We start from the raw sequence: 20,951 nt of genomic DNA, 5'->3' as shown, positions 1-20,951 counted from the left end.
GCAGATTTGCTACATTTGAGCCAATTAATTGCTTAGATTCATTTACTGAAAACCTCTTGATAAGACATATGCAAAAAAGGTGTTCCCTGATCAGTTAGGAAAGGCATTATTTATTACTACAATTAACCCTGCCTTTCCTCCAAGGCTAGGGGTGAGAAACCTGTCACCTTGCGGGATTCTCAACTGTTGACCATGCTGGCTGGAGCTGATGGAAGTTGGAGTCCAACAACTTGGAGGGCCCCAAAGTAGATTAATTGTGAGCTAGATGGATTAAGAGTCTGGGTATATGTCAGTTTCCTGTTATCTCAGACCCAGAAACATGGCGCACGTATGGTCTAATGGTACAATTTAAATATTTCATTTCTGCTGGCAAAGGGCAATCTTCCTTTCCCTCCTGCTTCCTGCATCCTGCCCCTCCCCCTGCACAAGTTTCTATAAGCATCAATTTCCTGGGCTTCAACTTCAAACCTACAGAGATGTACAGAAATAGACTATAATCTAACTATCCTTACAGATTTGTCCCAGTGCAGGGAATGAGATGATCCCCTAAAGCTATTTATTTATGTTTTGCAAACAGGTCAAGTTTCACAGCTAACACAATTTAAAAACCTGTGTCAGGTTTTATGGTATATGTGTGTGTGTGTTTTTGTTTTTAATTCCATCCAAACCTCAGTTCAGCACCCAGCACAATAAGTCGTGGAATCCAGGTGCTATATTTCAAAAAACGAAAAAGTCAACTTTCCTTCCTTTTAACGTAAGTTATATATCGGCTACAGTTTACATTTGTAATTAATTGCAATTCATCTTGTGTTGTCTGAAACTGCCCAAACTGTCGCTGTGGTTTGCTTGAAATAAGCCAGCTTCAAATTATGATCTCTGAAGCTGGCTTGTTTCAAACAAATCTAAGTTAAAAAATAACCACAGTTTACAGTTTGGATGTACGGTAACACTAAACTGTGGTTAATTGAAAACAGAAGTGAAAGATTTGAGTGTCTTCCTGGCGGCTGTAGAAATTGATTCTGGTGTTAAACAACTTCCCAGTGCTGTAAACCAGGGACGACGAACCTCCAATATATTGTTGGCCTCCAATTCCCGTCTCCCCCAGCCAGGATGTCCAACGGTGAGGGCTGGAGGGAGTTGCAGTTCGACAACATGTGGAAGGCTACAATCTCCCTGTCGTGAACTGCAGCATGGAAGCACTGGGGTGTGTTTAGGCCGTGTTGGTGCTCAGCCTCACCTCCACAAGTGGTAGAAAAGCAGCGGGATATTAAGTCCCAAAGTCACCCATTCAGCTGCACAGAGAAACATCAGGCAGAAAAGGCCATGGATGGAATATTCGGGAACGACGAGCTGCAAGAGAAACCCTCTGGTCAAAAAGTGAGGCTATTTTGGGCACATATTGCACTCAGTGCGACACACAGCAGATAAAAGGAAAAAACCTATTAAAAACAGCCTCCCCCCAAACTTGGTGTCCCACAAATGTTGTTGGGACTACAGTGGTACCTCAGGTTACATGCGCTTCAGGTTACAGACTCTGCTAACCCAGAAACAGTGCTTCAGGTTAAGAACTTTGCTTCAGGATGAGAACAGAAATTGTGCTCTGGCGGTGGCGGAGGCAGTGGGAGGCCCCATTAGCTAAAGTGGTGCTTCAAGTTAAGAACAGTTTCAGGTTAAGTGTGGACCTCCGGAACGAATTAAGTACTTAACCCGAGGTACCACTGTACAACTCCCATCTTCCCGAGCCTGTGGGCCAATTCCCCCCACCCTGCCCGCCAGATTTAGACCCTAAAGACCTTCAAGAAGAAGTCCTTCAAACCTAGAACTGGAAAGTAGGGCACCCTGTCACCCTTCCTTTTGCTACAGCTCTTCTGGAAAGATGGGTGGGTTGTTAAACCACTATGGGAATTGTAGCTCTAGGAAGGGTGTCCTAACAACTCTCAGCAGCCTTAACAAGCAACAGTTCCCAGGGTTCTTTGTGGGGAGGGCATGACTCTTAAAGGAGCATCTCCACCCTCATCATTCTGCCCAGACACTGAGGTCCAGCGCCGAGGGCCTTCTTGGTAGTGGCGCCCGCCCTGTGGAACGCCCTCCCACCAGATGTCAAAGAAATAAACAACTATCTGACTTTTAGAAGACATCTGAAGGCAACCCTGTTTAGGGAAGCTTTTTAGTATTTGACAAATTATTGTGTTTTAATATTTTGCTGGAAGCTGCCCAGAGTGGCTGGGGAAACCCAGCCAGATGGGCGAGGTATAAATAATAAATTTATGATGATGATGTGGTATCATAGTGCTTTAAATGGGTGTAGGTGTGCCCTTGGTCTGGACAAGTGGGAACTGCATCTAAGTGTTGCAGTACAGAGCCCTCCCTATTTTAGATTCCCTAGTCACTACATTCTATTCTCCTTCCATGTTTTTTTCTTTTCCACCTCCTCCCATGAATCAGTATTCTGTAGCCACTGAATATACTCAGTCCTCACTGGACAGTTTTGGGGGGCTCACCACCCCTTTAGAGTATTCTTCCTAACTTTTTTTTTTTTTTTGGTAATCCTGCAAAGCTCCAGGTTCTTCCCACATATCTGCTGATAACCCCCTTGTTGCATGGGTGGGGCAGTTTTCACAGAGTCACAGAATTGTACAGGTGAAACTCGAAAAATTAGAATATTGTGGAAAAGTTCATTTAGTTCTGTAATTCAACTTAAAAGGTGAAACTAATATATGAGATAGACTCATGTCATGCAAAGCGAGATATGCCAAGCCTTTCAAAGTGTTGGTGCTGACCTTTAAAGCCCTAAACGGCCTCGGTCCAGTATATCTGAAGGAACGTCTCCTCCCCCATCGTTCTGCCCGGACACTGAGGTCCAGCTCCGAGGGCCTTCTGGCGGTTCCCCCACTGCGAGAGGCCAAGTTACAGGGAACCAGGCAGAGGGCCTTCTCGGTAGTGGCGCCCGCCCTGTGGAACGCCCTCCCATCAGATGTCAAAGCGATAAACATCTACCTGACATTCAGAAGACATCTGAAGACAGCCCTGTTCAGGGAAGTTTTTAATATGTGACATTTTAGTGTATCTTTCATCTTTGTTGGAAGCCGCCCAGAGTGGCTGGGGGAACCCAGCCAGAAGGGCGGGGTACAAATAAATTATTATTATTATTATTATTATTATTATTATTATTATTATTATTATTAATTTGTTATAATTGTGACGATCATGGCATACAGCTGACGAAAGCCCCAAATTTCACCTTTTAAGTTGAATTACTGAAATAAATGAACTTTTCCACGATATTCTAATTTTTCGAGTTTCACCTGCAGAGTTGGGACCACGAGGGTCATTTACGAGGACCCTGTGCAACGCAGGAATCTTCTGCCCAGCGTTGGGCTCAAACCCACCACCCTTCGATCTAGAGTCCCGTGCTCTACTGACTGAGCTATTCCGGTTTTGGATACGTAAACAGCAGCATGCATACCAAGAACATCAGAAAGAGGGGGGAGAACGGTAAAGTGGGAGCAATTAGATACTCATCTGATATGGCTCATCAACTGACACCCTTGGGTGCCAGAGTTAAAGGTGCCTCTGGAGGATCATCCCAGAGTGTGGCAGGGGTGGGGGTAGAAATTTGACTCCGTTCGCATTTTAAGTTGAATTACACTAATTAATACTTCCCAATATTTTGCGGCCCAAAACGCAGCCTTAGAAATTTGCACCTCTCCAAGGTTTGCCCTGAAGTTCTCTTAACAATGTGTAGGAAAATGACAACAGTGGTCCCCAAACTGGGCAGTGGCACCCTCTGGCAGGCGGTGGGATTATTTGGGGAGGGTGCTCAGAGGCAAGGGGGTGACAGAGGGGCACTGGAGGTGTGAAGGACTACCAGACTTTGAAAAGCTGGTACCACTGAACAGTGGCGTAGCGTGGGGGTGCAGGGGGGGCCGGCCACCCCGGTGCAACATCTGGGGGTTAGGCTTAGGGGGCGCAAATCCAGGGGTTAGGGGGTGCAAATTACTTGCCTTGCCCCGGGTGCTGACAACCCACGCTACGCCACTGCCACTGAATCCAGACCATCCATTTTGTTGAATTAATTAAACTAAAGAGTTTTAATCACATTTTGAATAGCTGTGCAATTAATTGTTATTGTTTTGGATTTTATTGTGTTGTTATCTTCCTTAGTGGGTTGTGCAAACTGCTAGTCTGAATAATGCTTTTTATAGGGTAAGGTAAGGGGTGCCGAAGGGACACAGGTGGCGCTGTGGGTTAAACCACAGAGCCTAGGACTTGCCGATCAGAAGGTTGGCAGTTCGAATCCCCGCAATGGGGTGAGCTCCCGTTGCTCGGTCCCTGCTCCTGCCAGCCTAGCAGTTCGAAAGCACGTCAAAGTGCAAGTAGATAAATAGGTACCGCTCTGGCGGGAAGGTAAATGGCGTTTCCGTGTGCTGCTCTGGTTCGCCAGAAGCTGCTTAGTCATGCTGGCCACATGACCCGGAAGCTGTACGCCGGCTCCCTCGGCCAATAAAGCGAGATGAGCGTCGCAACCCCAGAGTCGGCCACGACTGGACCTAATGGTCAGGGGTCCCTTTACCTTTACCTTAAGAGGTGCCGAGGATGAGGTGTGTGTGTGTACATGAAAATAACATACAAAATGCATTATATCTGGGGAAATACAAACATTATGGAAAACATGCTTTGCAAAAACATGTATAGTAGGCAAAAGTGCAAAAAAATGTGCATATAAATGCATATATTAATGAAACTAACATAGAAAAATGGGCTGTTTTAGGGAGAACTGCTTGCAAGAGCATAGATATATTGAGCAAAATGGCACAGAAAAATGTGTGTATTAGAAGAAAATTTGCACTAAACTTCTGGTGAATTTTCATGAAATTTGGGGGACGGGGAGGGAATCACAAACTGATGTGGAAATGTGGACTGACCTTAACATCAGAAAGATGAGAAACCGTGAGAAACTGGAATTGACAGGGAGATGAGAGTGTCATACGGTTCTCAAAGGGAAAAGGTTAAATGAGGGTGAAAGATACCAGCAAACAAAGAGGCAAAAAGGCACTCACCTTTCTCAAGAGGCAACAGATGCGTTCGATGTTTTTCAACCTCTCTCTCTAAGTACAGAAATAAAAAAAAAATGAAATAAACACTAGTCAAATTGCTAGGGGAGCAACTGGGTAAAATGGAGGGAGGAGGGGGAGGATACAGGGAGAGTCAATGGATCCTCAGGGAATGCTAAATATCTCTGAAATCCTCAGGAATGTAACCAGAAAACATTAAATATCTCTGTAAGGATTTGTATAGGGGGAGGTTTGGGGGGGGGATTTGAACAGCAACAGAATGTTGCAGCGCAAAGTCCTCCTATTGTGGATGCCAGCTAACCAGGCAGATGAGCCCATTTCCTGGATACTCCATTCCGTTCCTCCTCCATTTCCATTCCTACCCCCCCAACAGTCAGCATTCCACACCCAGTGAGCCTGCTGATGAGTCCTTATTGGGCAGTGGGTCATTTCCTGTTCCCCATTCCTTTGGTCTTCCCACCCCCTAAATGTTTTTGTGCTTCTGCTAAGATTGCCCTGCAAAAGCCTTCTGATGTGGGGAGTGGCCATAGTTCAGCAGCAGAGAATCTGCTTTGCCTGCAGAAGGCACCGGGTTCAACCCATGGAACTCTTCAAGTCGGGCAGCTGCCAGTCAGTGTCAACAAAACTGAGTTAGATGGACCAGTGGTCTGACTCAGTATAATGCAGCTTCCTGGGCTCCTTTTTAAACCAGCCCACTTAGAACCATGAGAAGGGGAATCTTCCTTTATTTTCAGGGGGTGGGCCATAACTCAGCGCCACAGCTTCTGCCTCACATGCAGAAGGTCGCAGGTTCAATCCCTGGCATCTCCAGGAGTACTTTTAATCTGAGCATTTTAGGTTGGTTTTATCCTTCCTTTTTATCTATTCTTTATCTTTGTTTTCCACAAGTTGCTTAGACTTTATTTGGGGGGGGGGGGTAAAAAGATATATATGAAAGCATATATATATATATATATATATATATATATATATATATATATATATATGTAAAAAAAATGTTGGTCTTATTCAGAGTGGACTCCTATCACTAGGTCTACTGAGAGTAGGGGATATATATTCAGTGGTACCTCGGCTTACAGACGCTTCAGGTTACAGACTCCGCTAACCCAGAAATAGTACCTCGGGTTAAGAACTTTACTTCAGGATGAGAACAGAAATTGTGCTCCGGCAGCATGGTGGCAGCGGGAGGCCCCATTAGCTAAAGTGGTACCTCAGGTTAAGAACAGTTTCAGGTTAAGAACGGACCTCCAGAACAAATTAAGTTCTTAACCCGAGGTACCACTGTATGCACACACACACACAAACACACATTTATATCCCACCTTTTTTCTCCAAGGATCTCAAAGAGGGTTAGTGGGTCTCTTCCTTCTCATTTAATCCCCACAACAGCCCTGTAAGGTAGGCTAGGCTGCCAAGGTGACCCCATGAGCTTCATGGCCAAGTGGGAATCTGAACCCTGGTCTCCCAGGTCCTAGTCTGACACTCTGACCACAGGGATTATATTTTTTCGCTGCCTTTACTCCCAAAGGAATTTCGAACAACATACAACTATCCCTTTCACTTTCTAAATACAGTGGTACCTCGGGTTACAGATGCTTCAGGTTACAGACTCCGCTAACTCAGAAATAGTACCTCGGGTTAAGAACTTTGCTTCGGGATGAGAACAGAAATTGCACAGCAGTGGTGTGGCAGCAGCGGGAGGCCCCATTAGCTAAAGTGGTACCTCAGGTTAAGAACGGACCTCCAGAACAAATTAAGTTATTAACCTGAGGTACCACTGTACAAGAAGCCCTAAAGCAACGAGAGAGAGAGAGAGAGAGAGAGAGAGAGAGAGAGAGAGAGAGAGAGAGAGGCGCTGACCAACATGCACAAAATATTTTTTTCAAACCAGAGCAGTCATTTTTAAAATTAAAAAAAGAAGAAGAGAGTTGGATCCAGCTATTTATTCCTCCCACTGCCGGAGCGAAAGATGCAAAGTTCTCCATGCTACATAGGAATCTGACAAGGCTGCTGACCCTCAGAGGCCGAATCCTGGCACCAGCACCGCAATCTGAACCGGAAGTGTGAACAGGCAGCCCGTCGGGTTGCTTTTCTCAAAACGCAACACACCGTGTAATCCTCTGGGTGCGTGGGGAATAAATCTGTCAGCGAACGAGGATAATGAACCGTTCAAAAATCGCATTTATCCAGCGCTCTGTCCTTATCTGGTTTGCAGCCCCTTAATCCCAAAATTGTATTTTTTAACTAATTGGTGGTAATTATTTCGTAAGCCCTGGCGGCAGCCCTTCAAATCCTAACCTGCATCGTTTGGGAGGTCAAGAGCAGTGGCTCCACGCAGAGACACCCTTTGGAGCTGACCCATGAACCCGGCCATTCTCCTTGGAGCCTGAAGCCCCTTTTCTGATCTAGCCAGCCAGTTCTGTTCCTGCTGTCTTGTGCTTTGAAAGGGGCTCTGCCGAGACTGATAGTCGGGCCTTGCAGAGGCCTTTTCAAAAAGCCCTCTTGCGCAGGGTTTTGCAGGTGCCACCAATCAGCTCATTGCTAGTACTAGCAAACCCTTTGTAGGCCGAGCCATTGTTTTACCTGCCCCACAGCTGATTGTGGGGTGCTTTGCTGAGCCAACTCTCAAATAGCGTATCTTCCAAATGTCAGGTGATTCACATGTGAGGGTCGTGGCCCCCACCCCAAAATATTGTCTGGATGTCCCACTAGCCAAGCCCTGACAATCAGTTGAGGCACAAAAACTGAACCCGGTGTCACTGTGACGTCAGGAATGATTGGCAGTTGGCCATCCCCGCCCACCTGTCCAAATTAGCCCATGAGGCCATTTTGCCCACTTCCCAAAATCCCAGTTTCCTTCCCCTTAGGCCACATGGTGAATCCTAGGAGAGATATGGGACGGGGAACAGAAGATTAGCCTTGGCCTGCGCCATGAGTTCCTCTTCTGGCGCCTGTGACACGTGGAGAGAAATTGAGGTCAAACAAAACTATTTATACTTGCAGGAGGGGAGGGGAGGGGGCAACCCAGACGATGTGCCACCTTCCTGGCACTGCGCCAGCTCTCTCTCTCTCTCTCTCTCTCTCTCTCTCTCTCTCTCTCTCTCTCTCGTGTTTGAGAGTTATCAGGAGCAGCCCAGGAGCTAACCTAATATTTCCTTCCCTTGCTTCAAAACTTCCACTTTTGTTACCAAGCTGTCCTTGATCTTGCGCCTCCTTTTCATAGAATTGTACAGCTGGAAGGGACCACAGGGAACATCCAGTCCAACCCTCTGCTTTGCAGGAATCTTTCGCCCAAGGTGAGACTCGAACCCACAATCCTAAGATGAAGAGTCTCACGCTCTACCGACTTATCCTATGAAGTGGATAGCTCAGAGGACAGTGGACTTTGCCCATATAATGCCGTCTCCTGGCCTGCTAGGAACCACTGTCGGTGCCAATTAAACGAGGGCCAAAAATGGCCGCAGAACCTTTGCACCAGGGATGGGGAGGGGAGGGGCCGTGGCCTTCCAGATGCTGTTGGGACTATGGCTCCCATCATTCCAGGCCACTGGACAAAGCTGGCTGGGGCCATGGGGGTAGCCAGGGATTTTGTTGGGGGGCAGAACCGACGTGATTGGTCAGTTAGTTAAGTATTTCTATTGTTTTACTTGATGAGGGGCAGCTGCCCCCACTGGCGGAGGAAGAGGGGTGATCCCTGCCCCCAGAAAGCACCCCCACCCCCTGGATGCGTGCCAGCCCTGCCCCTGCCTGCTCTCTGCCCCCCCCCCCGGTGCTGGAGCATGAAGCTCCGCCACTGCTGCCCCCCTGCCCTCCCTTGGCTATGCCCATGGCTGGGGCAGATGGGAGCTGGAGTCTGACGATAGAGAACTCTATCGCCCTCTTTCGTAGGACAATCCCTGCATCGTAACATCCTGTCCTTGCAGAGACACGCACAGGAGTTTGAAGTGTGCAAAGCTCCCATTCTGAAAACGTTAAGTCAACCTTGGGGAATGGGTTTCAGCCCCATGGGCCGCATTGCAACATTCTGAGGGCCACATGCCAATTGTGGGCGGGGCCAGAGGCAAAAAGCAATTAGGTGAAGCAATGGATATAATTTTTACTTTTGTACAGTAGGCAAGTTTCCCAGAGTTCCGATGGAAGAAATATTCATCCATTTATTTTTTAAAGGGTTCCCCACCACTGTACCTCCACCAGCACTATACATTTAAAAAAGCACCACAACACTTTGAACAATCATGGCTTCCCCCAAAGAATTATGGGAGTTGAAGCACGCTGGGAGTTCTTGGGAGGGCCCGATTCACCCCACAGAGCTACAACTCCCAGAGTTCCCTGGGAAGAGGGCTTCATTTTCAAACCACTGTAGAATGTGTATCTCTGCGAGGGGAACAGGGGCCTCCTAACCACACTCTTCGCGAACTACAGTTCCCAGCATCCTCGGGGGGGGGGGGAGAACATGACTTTTAAAGCTGCTGAGAGTAGTTAGGAGACCCCTGTTCCCCTCACACAGAGCTATATACAGTGGTACCTCAGGTTAAGTACTTAATTCGATCCGGAGGTCCGTTCTTAACCTGAAACTGTTCTTAACCTGAAGCACCACTTTAGCTAATGGGGCCTCCTGCTGCTGCCATGCCACCAGAGCACGATTTCTGTTCTCATCCTGAAGCAAAGTTCTTAACCTGAAGCACTATTTCTGGGTTAGCAGAGTCTGTAACCTGAAGCGTATGTAACCTGAAGCGTATGTAACCTGAAGTACCATTGTATTCCACAGTGGTTTAAAAACTAAGCCCTTTTCCCAGGGGACTCTGGGAACTGTAGCTCTGTGAGGGAAGGAAGCGTCTGCTCCTAACAACTCTCAGCACCCTTGACAAACAACACTTTCCAGAATCCTCTGGGGCTGTTTAAAGTGGTGTGACACTGCTTTAGATGGAGAGCGCCGATGGAGCCAGATCTGTTGCTGCCATGCCAATATCCCGCTTGTCCGACTCCCATCCACATCTGGTTGGGGGACACAAGATGCTAGACTGGACGGGCCTTTGGTCTGAGAACCTCCTGATATCTTCCCTCTTCTGATATTTATCTCTGAATGAACAGTGCCGGCACATCCGCCAGCCTGTCTGCGGCAGCGCGAGCGGGGGAGGCAGCGCAGCGCTGGGGAGGGGGCAGCGGCTTCCCCCTGCTTCTGCGGGGAGGCTGCTGAGCGACACTTTCAGGGCGGGATTTCAAAGGGTTTCCTATGGCTGAATGTTCCCGACTCCTGCCATTCCTTTGTGCTCTTTCAGCGGCGGATGAAAGCCACCTTTTATCCTCCCAATTGCAGTACAACAGCCCTGCCAGCTTCAAAAACAGCTCTTTCCGCACCACCCACCCACCCCATCTTCCCCCTCTGCTGCCTCCTTCTCCGGAGGGTCCAATGTCTCTGCTCTGAGAGTTCACCCTACAGACCCAGATTGGAAGGTGAGGGTTATCGAACAAATATATCCTTGCGGGGAGGAGGTGATTTGATGATGCTTTAAACTGCACAGCTGCTATTTTTTGCTTCACGGTGGCCTTTCCTATTATTTATTTGAGCGTTTCAGACAGGAGGTCATAGAATGATAGAATTGCAGGGTTGGGAGGGACCCTAGAGGGCAATCTAGTCCACCCCACCCCCCACCCCCCAGCAATGCAAAAATCTAAACTAAAGCATCCATGGCAGATGGCCGCTCTCCCTTAGCTCTGCTAGGAGATGTCAGGGGCTGAATCTGGGGCCTTTTCCAGGTATCTCAGCTTTTCTATCCATCCACCAAGATGCAGAATCATAGAACTATAAGGTGGGAAAGGACGCAAGGATCAGTTGTCCAGTCTCCTGCAATACAGAAACCACAGCTAAAGAACCCCTGGCGGTGGCTGACCAACCTCTGCTCAGAAACCTCCAATCAAGGTTTCTGCCTCCTGGGGGAGTCCGTTCCACTGCCTTAGAACTCATACCATCAGAAAGTTCTTGCTAACGTTTAGTCAGAATCTCCTTTCCTGCAATTTGAATCCTCACCTCCGGGGCAGTGGGACACGGGTGGCGCTGTGGGTTAAACCACAGAGCCTAGGACTTGCTGATCAGAAGGTCAGCGGTTCGAATCCCCGTGATGGGGTGAGCTCCCGTTGTTCGGTCCCTGCTCCTGCCAACCTAGCAGTTCGAAAGCACATCAAAGTGCAAGTAGATAAAGAGGTACCACTCCGGCAGGAAGGTAAACGGTGTTTCCATGTGCAGCTCTGGTTCGCCAGAAGCAGCTTAGTCATGCTGGCCACATGACCCGGAAGCTGTATGCCGGCTCCCTTGGCCAATAAAGCGAGATGAGCGCCGCAACCCCAGAGTCGGCCATGACTGGACCTAATGGTCAGGGGTCCATTTACCTTTACCTCCAAGGCAGCAGAAAAGAAAGCTTGCTCCCTTTCTATGAGATAGCCCTCCAGGTATTCAAAGACGGCTATCTTACTGCCTCCACTCGTCCCCAAACTTTCCAGTGGATTTGCTTTTACTTATTTATTACGTTTATTTCCCACGACTTTTATCCACTTTCCCTATTGTCCTCACAACCACCCTGTGAGGTGGGTTAGGCTGAGTTTCATGAATGAGAGGGGATCTGAACCACTGTCTCTCCCAATGCTCTAATCATTACTTTCCTGTCACTTTCCTAACCGCAAAAAGTCCCGGATTCCCCTTGGGGACAACCAGACTAGGGGCCACATGGCAATGGCAGCCATAGCCAGGACAACACATGTGACTCTCTGTACTCTGTGTGCACTTATTTACCTTGGAGGATATTCCAGGCTCCTCCCTGAATCTCCATCTGTCGCTTCAAATGAAAGACAGTCTTGTCCTACCCCCACAGTTTAAAACCCCAAATTCCAACCTTTTTCTTCAGTCCCTTAGAACCTGGGTTCGAATCCTCCGTTCAACCACAAAGCTCACATGGTGGCTGGGAGGATAACACAGAGAGGTTGAGTGCGCCATACTGAGGTCCGTGGAGGGAAGGTGGGATATAAAAAGCGAAAATAAGTCACAATAAATTTGAAGTAGAGAGGCCGACGGGTAAGCTTGGGACCTTCTGAATGCCGAGCTTTACCACTGAGATGAGGGAAAGGACACTCCTAGAGAGGCACTGCCCCCTGCTTCCCCTGCAGATGCTTCCTGCCTTTCACAATGCCTTGCATTTCGCTGGTTTCCGGATGTAAACCGGGTCTGGGTCTGCACAAGAAGGGAAAGAGGAAGACTGCGGAAGGATGGGACTGAAGGCAGGGAAAGAGGAACGAATGGGACACAGAGACACCTCTGACACGACATGCATGGACTTACTGCCCTGGCTGGGTTGCCCTGGTCGATGGGGTTCTTGAAGTCCATGTGCAATTCGTCAAAGGCAATTATCTAAATGGAGAGAGAGAGAGAGAGAGAGAGAGAGAGAGATTATTGAGAGGACCTGTCAAGCCATGAGATGCAAACATCAAACTGTAGCATCAGCAAGCGCCAACGCAGGTGTTTATGTAAATCAAGGATACGTTCCTGTCGTTTATTGAATGGCTTCGCTTATATCCAGGGCTCTGCTTTTCTTCTGCAGTTTCCTTGCACAAGGGAGTTTTTCAATGAGAGGGGAAAGAGGAGATGAAGTAAAGGAGGAAGGACGCAGCTCCCACCAGTTATACATCTGGAGGCTGGGAACCTGCTCAGTCTCAGTCCTTCTCTTTTGAAAATAAAACAAATGTGGCTTTTTTTTTTACAGTTTTGCACTTGCCAGCGGCTTTATACTCCAGATGCATTCATCTGCCACAGATTTCACTCTCTTTATTTATTTTTATTCTTCATCTCTGGCATTTTGCGGAATTAGCACTGTTCCAGGTGCTGCATAATACTTGTTCTGCATTGATAAGAATTCAATCTTTTATAGCGTGGCAGCACCCAAAACTTCGGAACTCCCGGCCTATTGACAACAGACAAGCACCTTTGCTGTACTCTATTCAGTGCTTGCTTAAAACATTTTTGTTTTGGCAACCCTCTCCAGACTTGTAGAAAACTGATGTGCTTTAAATCTGGATTTAGCTTATCGTTAACTTTAATTATTATTTGAATGTGTTAGACAAATGTTTTTTTACTGATGATTTTATTGTTTTATTCTTCTTGTAAACTGCTTTGAGGTTTTATTGCAACCAAGCGGTAGATAAATCACGTGGAATAAATACATTAATAAATATATTTTATGAGCTTGTGAACCGCCCATTGCCTCCTGAGCAATACAGAAAGGTAGATAATAAATAGATGGATTTTGGACATTACATTTTAAAAACAACCACAACGGCCACCTGGACATTCAGCTGCAAGAAATGTGCATGAACCTGAACCGCCCATAACATTATCATTGTTTTAAAAATCAACTTGTTTTTAACATCACTATTTTTTTATTAACGGTTTTAATACGTGTCAGGGTTTCTGGGAGAGAGGAGGAGATGACAGAGGAGACGGAGAGCGAGTGGGAGGAGGGGCAGAAGGATGAGGAAGAAGATGACGGAATTCTGAGGGAATCCACGAGTCTGAGCAGCGAGTCAGAGGATTCTCAAAAGGGGGTTACCTTAATCAAGCAAAAGGGAGGAGAAGGGAGAAGCGGAGAGGAGCCCAGTGGAAGACAGACGCAGCAAGAGGCTTCTCAGCCGGAACGGAGAAAAGGGGGTGGAGTCGTCAGCCTCTCGGAGGGAGCAGGATTAGGAGAGAACAGAGAAAGGGGGTTGGAGGAAGGTGTTCAGCCGGAAAGGGTGGAGAGCAGAACAAGGGGTGGTGTAGCGGTCGAAAGAAAGGTCAGCAGCAACGTACGCGCGCCAAGTTCAAACGTAGAGGCGCGCGGAAGTGGAGAGAGCTCAGGGGAGGAGCCCGGCCCTAAAGCCAGAAGGAGGGGGGAAGAGGCGGCAGAGGATTCAGCCTCAGGCGAGTCACGGAGAGAGGGAACCCAGGGGGGCAGGAAGACCCTGCGGAAAAGAAAGGAGAGGAAGAGGTGGTCTAGAGCCAGGCTATTAAGTTGGTGTGGAAGAGGGGAGGAGTCAGAGGGGACTTCAGCGGTCTAACGTGACAGACGTACGGCCACGATGCTGAACTGTACGAGAAGCAGAAATCTTCAATAAACTTTTCCTGTAAATAAACTGCAACGGAGTGAGGTCTCTTGTGAGCTGGGACCCGTCCTGGGTGGCCGTGACAGTAAGTCCCCTCTCAGAAAGCAAAAATTTTTTTTTGCGAAGCTCACGAACGGGAGCAGCCATGAGCGCTGAGGAGCAGCTGGTTGCACTGCGGGATCAGGTTACCGCTCTCACATCGGCAGTCATTGCTTCGCAGAAGAAGAATGACGACTTGGAGAAGACGTGCCAGGATTTGCAGGCAAGGTGGGAACACGCGGACAGGGCGGGGGCCCCAGGTTCCAGAGCGGAGGGCATTGCGCTTGGACGGAGGGGGGGTGCCCTGGTTCCGCATTTTAATGGCAACTTGCAAGACTATCCCAATTTCAGAGCGGACGTCGTATATGCACTGCATTTACTCCGTCACGATTTTAAAGATGAGGAGGAGAAAGTGGGGTTCATTGTTTCGCACCTGCATGGGGAGGCCAGGGCTTGGCTACGCAATCTGTGGCGCGAAGATGGACCGGCCCGTCGCAATTCAACTGCGTTCATCAAAGCGATGGATTCTTGTTTTCAATCCTCTGTGGATGTGGACATTGCGCGCCGTCAAATGCACGGGCTGAGGCAGGGGAAAGCGACTGTGCGCCAATACCACTCTAAATTTTTTGCATTGCTCACCGCCTTAGATTGGCCAAAGGACAGTAAGCCGGTCAGAGATCTTTTTTGGGAGGGATTGAGCCCCCCCATCAAGGATGAGATCGCTAGGGGGGACAGACCCCAGACCCTAGAAGACGTGGTGCACCGGGCTTTAGCTATTGGAATTCGACATGAGGGACGTCCGTGGCACGAGGAGGACGGGTCCCAAGCGCGTGCGCAAGCGAGGACTCTCCCTTTTGTGCACAGGGATTTCAGCCGTGCGCACCCCTCGCCAATGGGGAAGGACAGCGAGGAGCCAATGGAGATTGGTGGTGCTAGGGCTCAGAAGCCATCCCAGAGCCCTGTCCCTGGTGCAGCCAAAGCGAAGCCTCCTAGAGGAACCAGGAAGTGTTACATCTGTGACAGTGCGCACCATATGGCGAAAGAGTGCCCCCAGAGGCTCCAGAAGCACACTGCAGCACTGGCAACTGTAACAGCAGAGGTGCAACCAGGGGAGCAGCTTCAGGGAAACGACAGTGCCTGGCTGGAAGCAGAGCTACTGGGGCTCAGCCAGGCGGATCTGTAGACAAGCCCCCAGCATCACTGCAGAGCGTGGACCCTTTGCCTCCCAGACCGGCAGTTCTGCTCACAGCAACACTCCAGTTGCCTGATGGGAGACTCCTCGAGGTTCCAATAACGATCGATTCGGGAAGCAACGCCGACTTCGTGGGACTGCAGTTCGTTAAGCAGCACAACATGGCGCTCCTGCCTGCAACGACGCCTCTAAACGTGGTCACGGTAGACGGCAGGAAGTTGCTGGGGGGGCAAGTGGTGCAGCAAACCCCTCCCATGATGATGCAGATTGGCAACCATCGAGAACTTATTAGTTTCAATGTCACCCACTTATCGGACACACCCATCGTGTTAGGCATGAGTTGGCTGGAGAGGCACAGTCCCGCGGTTGCGTGGTACCAGCGGCAGATCACCTTTTGTTCATCGTATTGTGCTCAGCATTGCTTTCAGACCGATCAGGGAGGAGAAGCCGAGCAGCAGTTGCATCTGGGTATGGTGCAAACGGTGCCTCACAAGTACCAGGACTTCTTGGAGGTTTTCTGTGAGAAGGAAGCTGACAAGTTGCCGCCTCACAGACCTTACGACTGCGCGATTGATTTAGTGCCAGGGGCGCAACTGCCTGCTGCCAAGCTGTACTCCATGTCGGAAGACGAGATGCAAGAGCTTCGGGAGTTCATAGACCATAACCTCAAGCGAGGTTTCATCCAGGAATCTAAAGCAGCGGGTGGCAGCCCTGTGTTCTTTGTGAAGAAGAAAAACACGCCCCAAAAAAGGCTTATAGTGGATTACAGGTTCATAAACAGCTTGACTAAGCCCAAAGCTTTCCCCATGCCCAAGATTGACGACCTTTTAGCGACCGTCAGGAGGGGCAAGATTTTCACCAAGCTGGACCTACGTGGAGCTTACAATCTCATCCGCATCCGGAAAGGAGATGAGTGGAAGACCGCCATGTTCACCCCTCTGGGCACATACGAATACAGAGTCATGCCTTTCGGTCTCCAAAATGGCAGCCACGTTTTTCAAGCATTTATGCACCACGTGCTAGCAGGTCTCCTCTACAAGAAGTGTGTCTGCTTTCTCGACGATATCCTGATTTTCTCGGAATCGTCGGAGGATCACGATAAGGACGTGAGGGAGGTCCTGCAGAGGCTGAAGGACCACAGGCTGTACGCCAAGTTGGAAAAATGCCAGTTTGATGTCAGAGAGGTTGATTTCCTTGGCTACAAGTTGTCCGACGAGGGACTGGCCATGGACAGGGCTAAGGTTCAAGCGCTGTTGGACTGGAAAAGCCCTCGAAATCGGAAAGAGGTCCAGAGGTTCATCGGCTTTGCCAATTTTTACCGCAAGTTTATTAAAGGTTTTGCGAACGCGACGGCGGCTATCACTGACACCCTCAGTTCCAAGAAGAAGAAGTTCGTCTGGACCGAACAAGCGGAGCGGTCCTTCCGGACGCTTAAAGGTCTTTTCGCCTCCGAAGAGCAGCTGCTCCACGTGAATCCCGGCAGACCCATGCGGGTAGAGACCGATGCGTCAGACAGAGCGGTTGGGGCCGTTCTTTTGCAAGAGGATTCGCAAGGCAACTGGAGACCGGGTGCGTTCTACTCCCGGAAGCTCAGCAAGACGGAGCGCAATTATACCATATGGGACAGGGAGTTGTTGGCCATTCATGCAGCTTTCAAAGCGTGGCGACACTTCTTAATAGGAGCCAAGCACACGGTGCAAGTCCGCACGGATCACAAGAACTTAGAGTATTGGCGGACGGCTAAGTTACAGACCCAGCGACACATGCGCTGGGCGGAGTTCTTTGCGGATTTCGACTTCAAAAAGAATACATCCCAGGAGACTCCAATGTTATTGCAGACGCGCTGTCCCGAAAGCCGCAATACTTGGAGGAAGCAGCTCCAATCGCAGCAAAGCACATTTTCGCACCGCAGGCGTGGACGTGCGCTACCATCGCAGTCGACCTGGACGCGGTGCGACGCGCGTTGCAAAGGGATCAGTTTGCACAGTCCAAGATGGAGGAGCTACGCGGAGGGTCGCGAGACAACGATGAGTTCCGATTGCAAGATGGACTTTTGACTCGTAAGGGTGCCCTTTACGTGCCCACCGACGATCTTCGAGCCAAGGTTCTGCAACAATTGCATGACGCCCCTAGTGCAGGCCATTTCGGCAAAGAGAAGACGATGGAATTGGTGGCTAGAGACTTTTGGTGGCCCCAGATGAGAGGAGAGGTGGCGGACTACGTCGCCAGGTGTGATATCTGCCAGAGGTCCAAACCAGTGCACCAGAAGCAGGCGGGATTGCTAGAACCGCTGGAGACACCGCAGCAACCGTGGGAGAGGGTAGCGTTGGACTTTGTTACGGACCTGCCCAGCTCCAGAGGTAAGACGGCGGTGTTAGTGGTGGTGGACTTGTTCACCAAGATGGCGCATTTCATCCCTTGTGCCAAGGTGGCGACGGCAGAACAGACCGCAAAGCTCTTCATCGATCACGTCTTCAGAGTGCATGGACTTCCGCAGTCCGTCTTGTCCGACAGGGGGCGCCAGTTTGTTTCCACTTTCTGGCGAAAGCTTCTGGGCATATTGCACGTCAAAATCAACCTGACATCGGCGAGACATCCACAAACCAACGGTCAAGCGGAGAGGGTCAACGCGATCATGCAGCAGTACCTGCGGTGCTACGCCAACCAGCGACCTGCGGCGTGGGTGGACTATCTGCCGATGGCTGAATTCGCCTACAACAACACGAAACACGCATCCACCGGGGTGACGCCTTTCTTCGCGAACAATGGCCGTCATCCCAGAACCTTCCCGAGATTTGCGGCACCAGGAGGGGGGGGGCCTCAAGATGCCGACCAGTTTGCAGCGGAGTTGCAAGAGGTGCACGAGGAGCTGCGGAGACATTTGGAGCTGGCAAAACAGGCGTATAAGGTGCAGGCCGATAAGCACAGGAGGGCGGGAGAGGACATCCAGATTGGGGACTGGGTGTGGTTAGCAGCCCACGCGATGCCGGCCAGGTCATTGGCCAAGAAGAAGTTAGGACACAGGCAGCTAGGGCCATATCAAGTTGAGGCTAAGATCAATCCGGTGGCTTTTCGTCTAGCCCTTCCGGAGGGTTCCAGGGTGCACCCGGTCTTTCATAGGTCGGTGCTCACTCCCTACAAAACCCCACACAGGTTTCAAGAGTCAGGAGCACTCCCAGAGCCACGTAGGAGGGCGCCTGAGGGGGGGGAATCGCCAAGACCAGAACCTCTTAACGAGGTCACAGAGATACTGGACTCGAGATGGGGGGAGGAGGGAGTTGAATATTTTCTAGCCAGGGAAGGCACTCCGGCCTCTGCCAATAGCTGGGTGCCGGGTTACGCGTTGGACGAACCCCTGTTGAAGGAGGAGTTCCATGCACTTTTTCCGCACAAGCCCATGCCCGAGGAGTATTTTGATGATTGGCTTTTCACGCCCACTTTGTCAGACAGCACGTTCGAGGGTTTCTCCTCACCCGAGGGCCATACGCCCGAAACAAGCCCGACCAGGGATCCGAGACTGGGGGGGGAGGAGACAGGCCCTTGTTGGTGGGTGGATCAGCCAAGGGAGGCATGGAGTCAGAGATGGATGGTAGGTCCTTGGCAGGCAGCGCCAGGAGAAGCAGTGATGGAGGAAGAGACTGTGAGGTCTGTGGGTGGGGAACCCGAGTTCGAACACACATATACGGAGATGACAGAGGAGAACGTTGAAGTGGACAACTTGTATCCTGAACCGACCCCGGAAGTACCACGTTTTCCTCAACCTGCACCCGGCGAGCGGGAGGGGGGAAGGGGGGGCTTCGAGGGGGGGATGGATGTCAGGGTTTCTGGGAGAGAGGAGGAGATGACAGAGGAGACGGAGAGCGAGTGGGAGGAGGGGCAGAAGGATGAGGAAGAAGATGACGGAATTCTGAGGGAATCCACGAGTCTGAGCAGCGAGTCAGAGGATTCTCAAAAGGGGGTTACCTTAATCAAGCAAAAGGGAGGAGAAGGGAGAAGCGGAGAGGAGCCCAGTGGAAGACAGACGCAGCAAGAGGCGTCTCAGCCGGAACGGAGAAAAGGGGGTGGAGTCGTCAGCCTCTCGGAGGGAGCAGGATTAGGAGAGAACAGAGAAAGGGGGTTGGAGCAAGGTGTTCAGCCGGAAAGGGTGGAGAGCAGAACAAGGGGTGGTGTAGCGGTCGAAAGAAAGGTCAGCAGCAACGTACGCGCGCCAAGTTCAAACGTAGAGGCGCGCGGAAGTGGAGAGAGCTCAGGGGAGGAGCCCGGCCCTAAAGCCAGAAGGAGGGGGGAAGAGGCGGCAGAGGATTCAGCCTCAGGCGAGTCACGGAGAGAGGGAACCCAGGGGGGCAGGAAGACCCTGCGGAAAAGAAAGGAGAGGAAGAGGTGGTCTAGAGCCAGGCTATTAAGTTGGTGTGGAAGAGGGGAGGAGTCAGAGGGGACTTCAGCGGTCTAACGTGACAGACGTACGGCCACGATGCTGAACTGTACGAGAAGCAGAAATCTTCAATAAACTTTTCCTGTAAATAAACTGCAACGGAGTGAGGTCTCTTGTGAGCTGGGACCCGTCCTGGGTGGCCGTGACAATACGTATGTTACATTCTTTGCAAACTGCTTAAACATTTTATTGTTTACAGATAAAGCGGGCTGCAAATTTTGTTAAATAAATAGATAATCAATAAGGTAACATTAACATCTGTGTCATAGACCAGGGGTGGGGAACCTTGGGCCCAGGGGCCTAACTGTGGCCCTCTAGACATTTCTATCAGGCCCTTGGGACTCTCCCCAGGCCACAACCCCTGTCCGGTATTGCTTTTCACCCTAGGGTGTTTTTTGCCTGGCTGGAATGTGTCCTTGAACTCTGATCATGCATGTGCGCAGAAACTAGCCTCTCCGAGAGGTCCATCCAGAGGGTGGCAACACGAGAACAGGGCCTTTTCTGCTGTGGCTCCCTGCTTGCGGAGTGCTCTCCCAACGGAGGCTCACCTGGCGCCTTCGTTACATATCCTCTTCTCCCAGACCTTTGGCTACTTAAACATTCTATGGGCTTTTATACTGGGGGGGCGCGCGGTATTACTGTTTTTGTTTGTTACTATGTTGTGCATTTTTGTCTTTTTATATTGTAAACTGCCCAGTGATCCTCGGATGAAGGGTGGTATAGAAATCTTGTTGTTCTTTTTGGTGATGATGATGATGATGTTGATGTTGTTGATGTCCTTGTTGTTATCAGCCAAAGGGGAAATTTGCTTCCGTTGCTCCACCTGCTTTTTCTCTGACTCTTTCCATCACTAGCTTTTGGCCCCAGGAAAGTGGCCCAGAAGGGGGATCCAGTCCCCAGATTGAAAAAGATCAAAGGAAGATTTAGGGGAGCACGACCTGTTCACCCGCATGGGGTGCTGAGGCGAGAGGATACTGCAGTAGTGATGTAGAACGGAAGGCAAGAGGTGTGGGAGCATCAAATTTTGGTATCACACAGGACGCCCTTGAAATTTGAAGTCCACCAATGCAATTTCCCACACTCATCA

General features: G+C 50.0%; 1 protein-coding gene and 1 long non-coding RNA gene across 2 annotated transcripts in view; one reads left to right on the top strand and one right to left on the bottom strand.

The window, feature by feature from the left end:
* Window positions 1–20,951, bottom strand: part of CNIH2 (cornichon family AMPA receptor auxiliary protein 2) — a 55,443-nt gene that overhangs the window by 3,370 nt on the left and 31,122 nt on the right. The window contains exons 2-4 of the mRNA XM_081892041.1: window positions 12,406–12,474; window positions 5,061–5,108; window positions 1,238–1,350 (exon numbers count right to left, since the gene is read on the bottom strand). Coding sequence (XP_081748167.1) covers window positions 1,238–1,350; window positions 5,061–5,108; window positions 12,406–12,474 — 230 coding nt within the window. The remainder of the gene's footprint in view (window positions 1–1,237; window positions 1,351–5,060; window positions 5,109–12,405; window positions 12,475–20,951) is intronic.
* The window catches only part of LOC309358837, a 30,276-nt gene continuing 15,694 nt past the window's right edge, over window positions 6,370–20,951 (top strand). Inside the window, exon 1 of the long non-coding RNA XR_014163656.1 lies at window positions 6,370–6,803. This is a non-coding gene — a long non-coding RNA (uncharacterized lncRNA). The remainder of the gene's footprint in view (window positions 6,804–20,951) is intronic.

Source organism: Podarcis melisellensis (genome assembly GCF_964234715.1).
Source record: "Podarcis melisellensis genome assembly, chromosome: 16".
NCBI classification, from domain to species: Eukaryota; Metazoa; Chordata; class Lepidosauria; order Squamata; family Lacertidae; genus Podarcis; species Podarcis melisellensis.
This window is presented reverse-complemented; position numbering and strand designations above follow the sequence as displayed.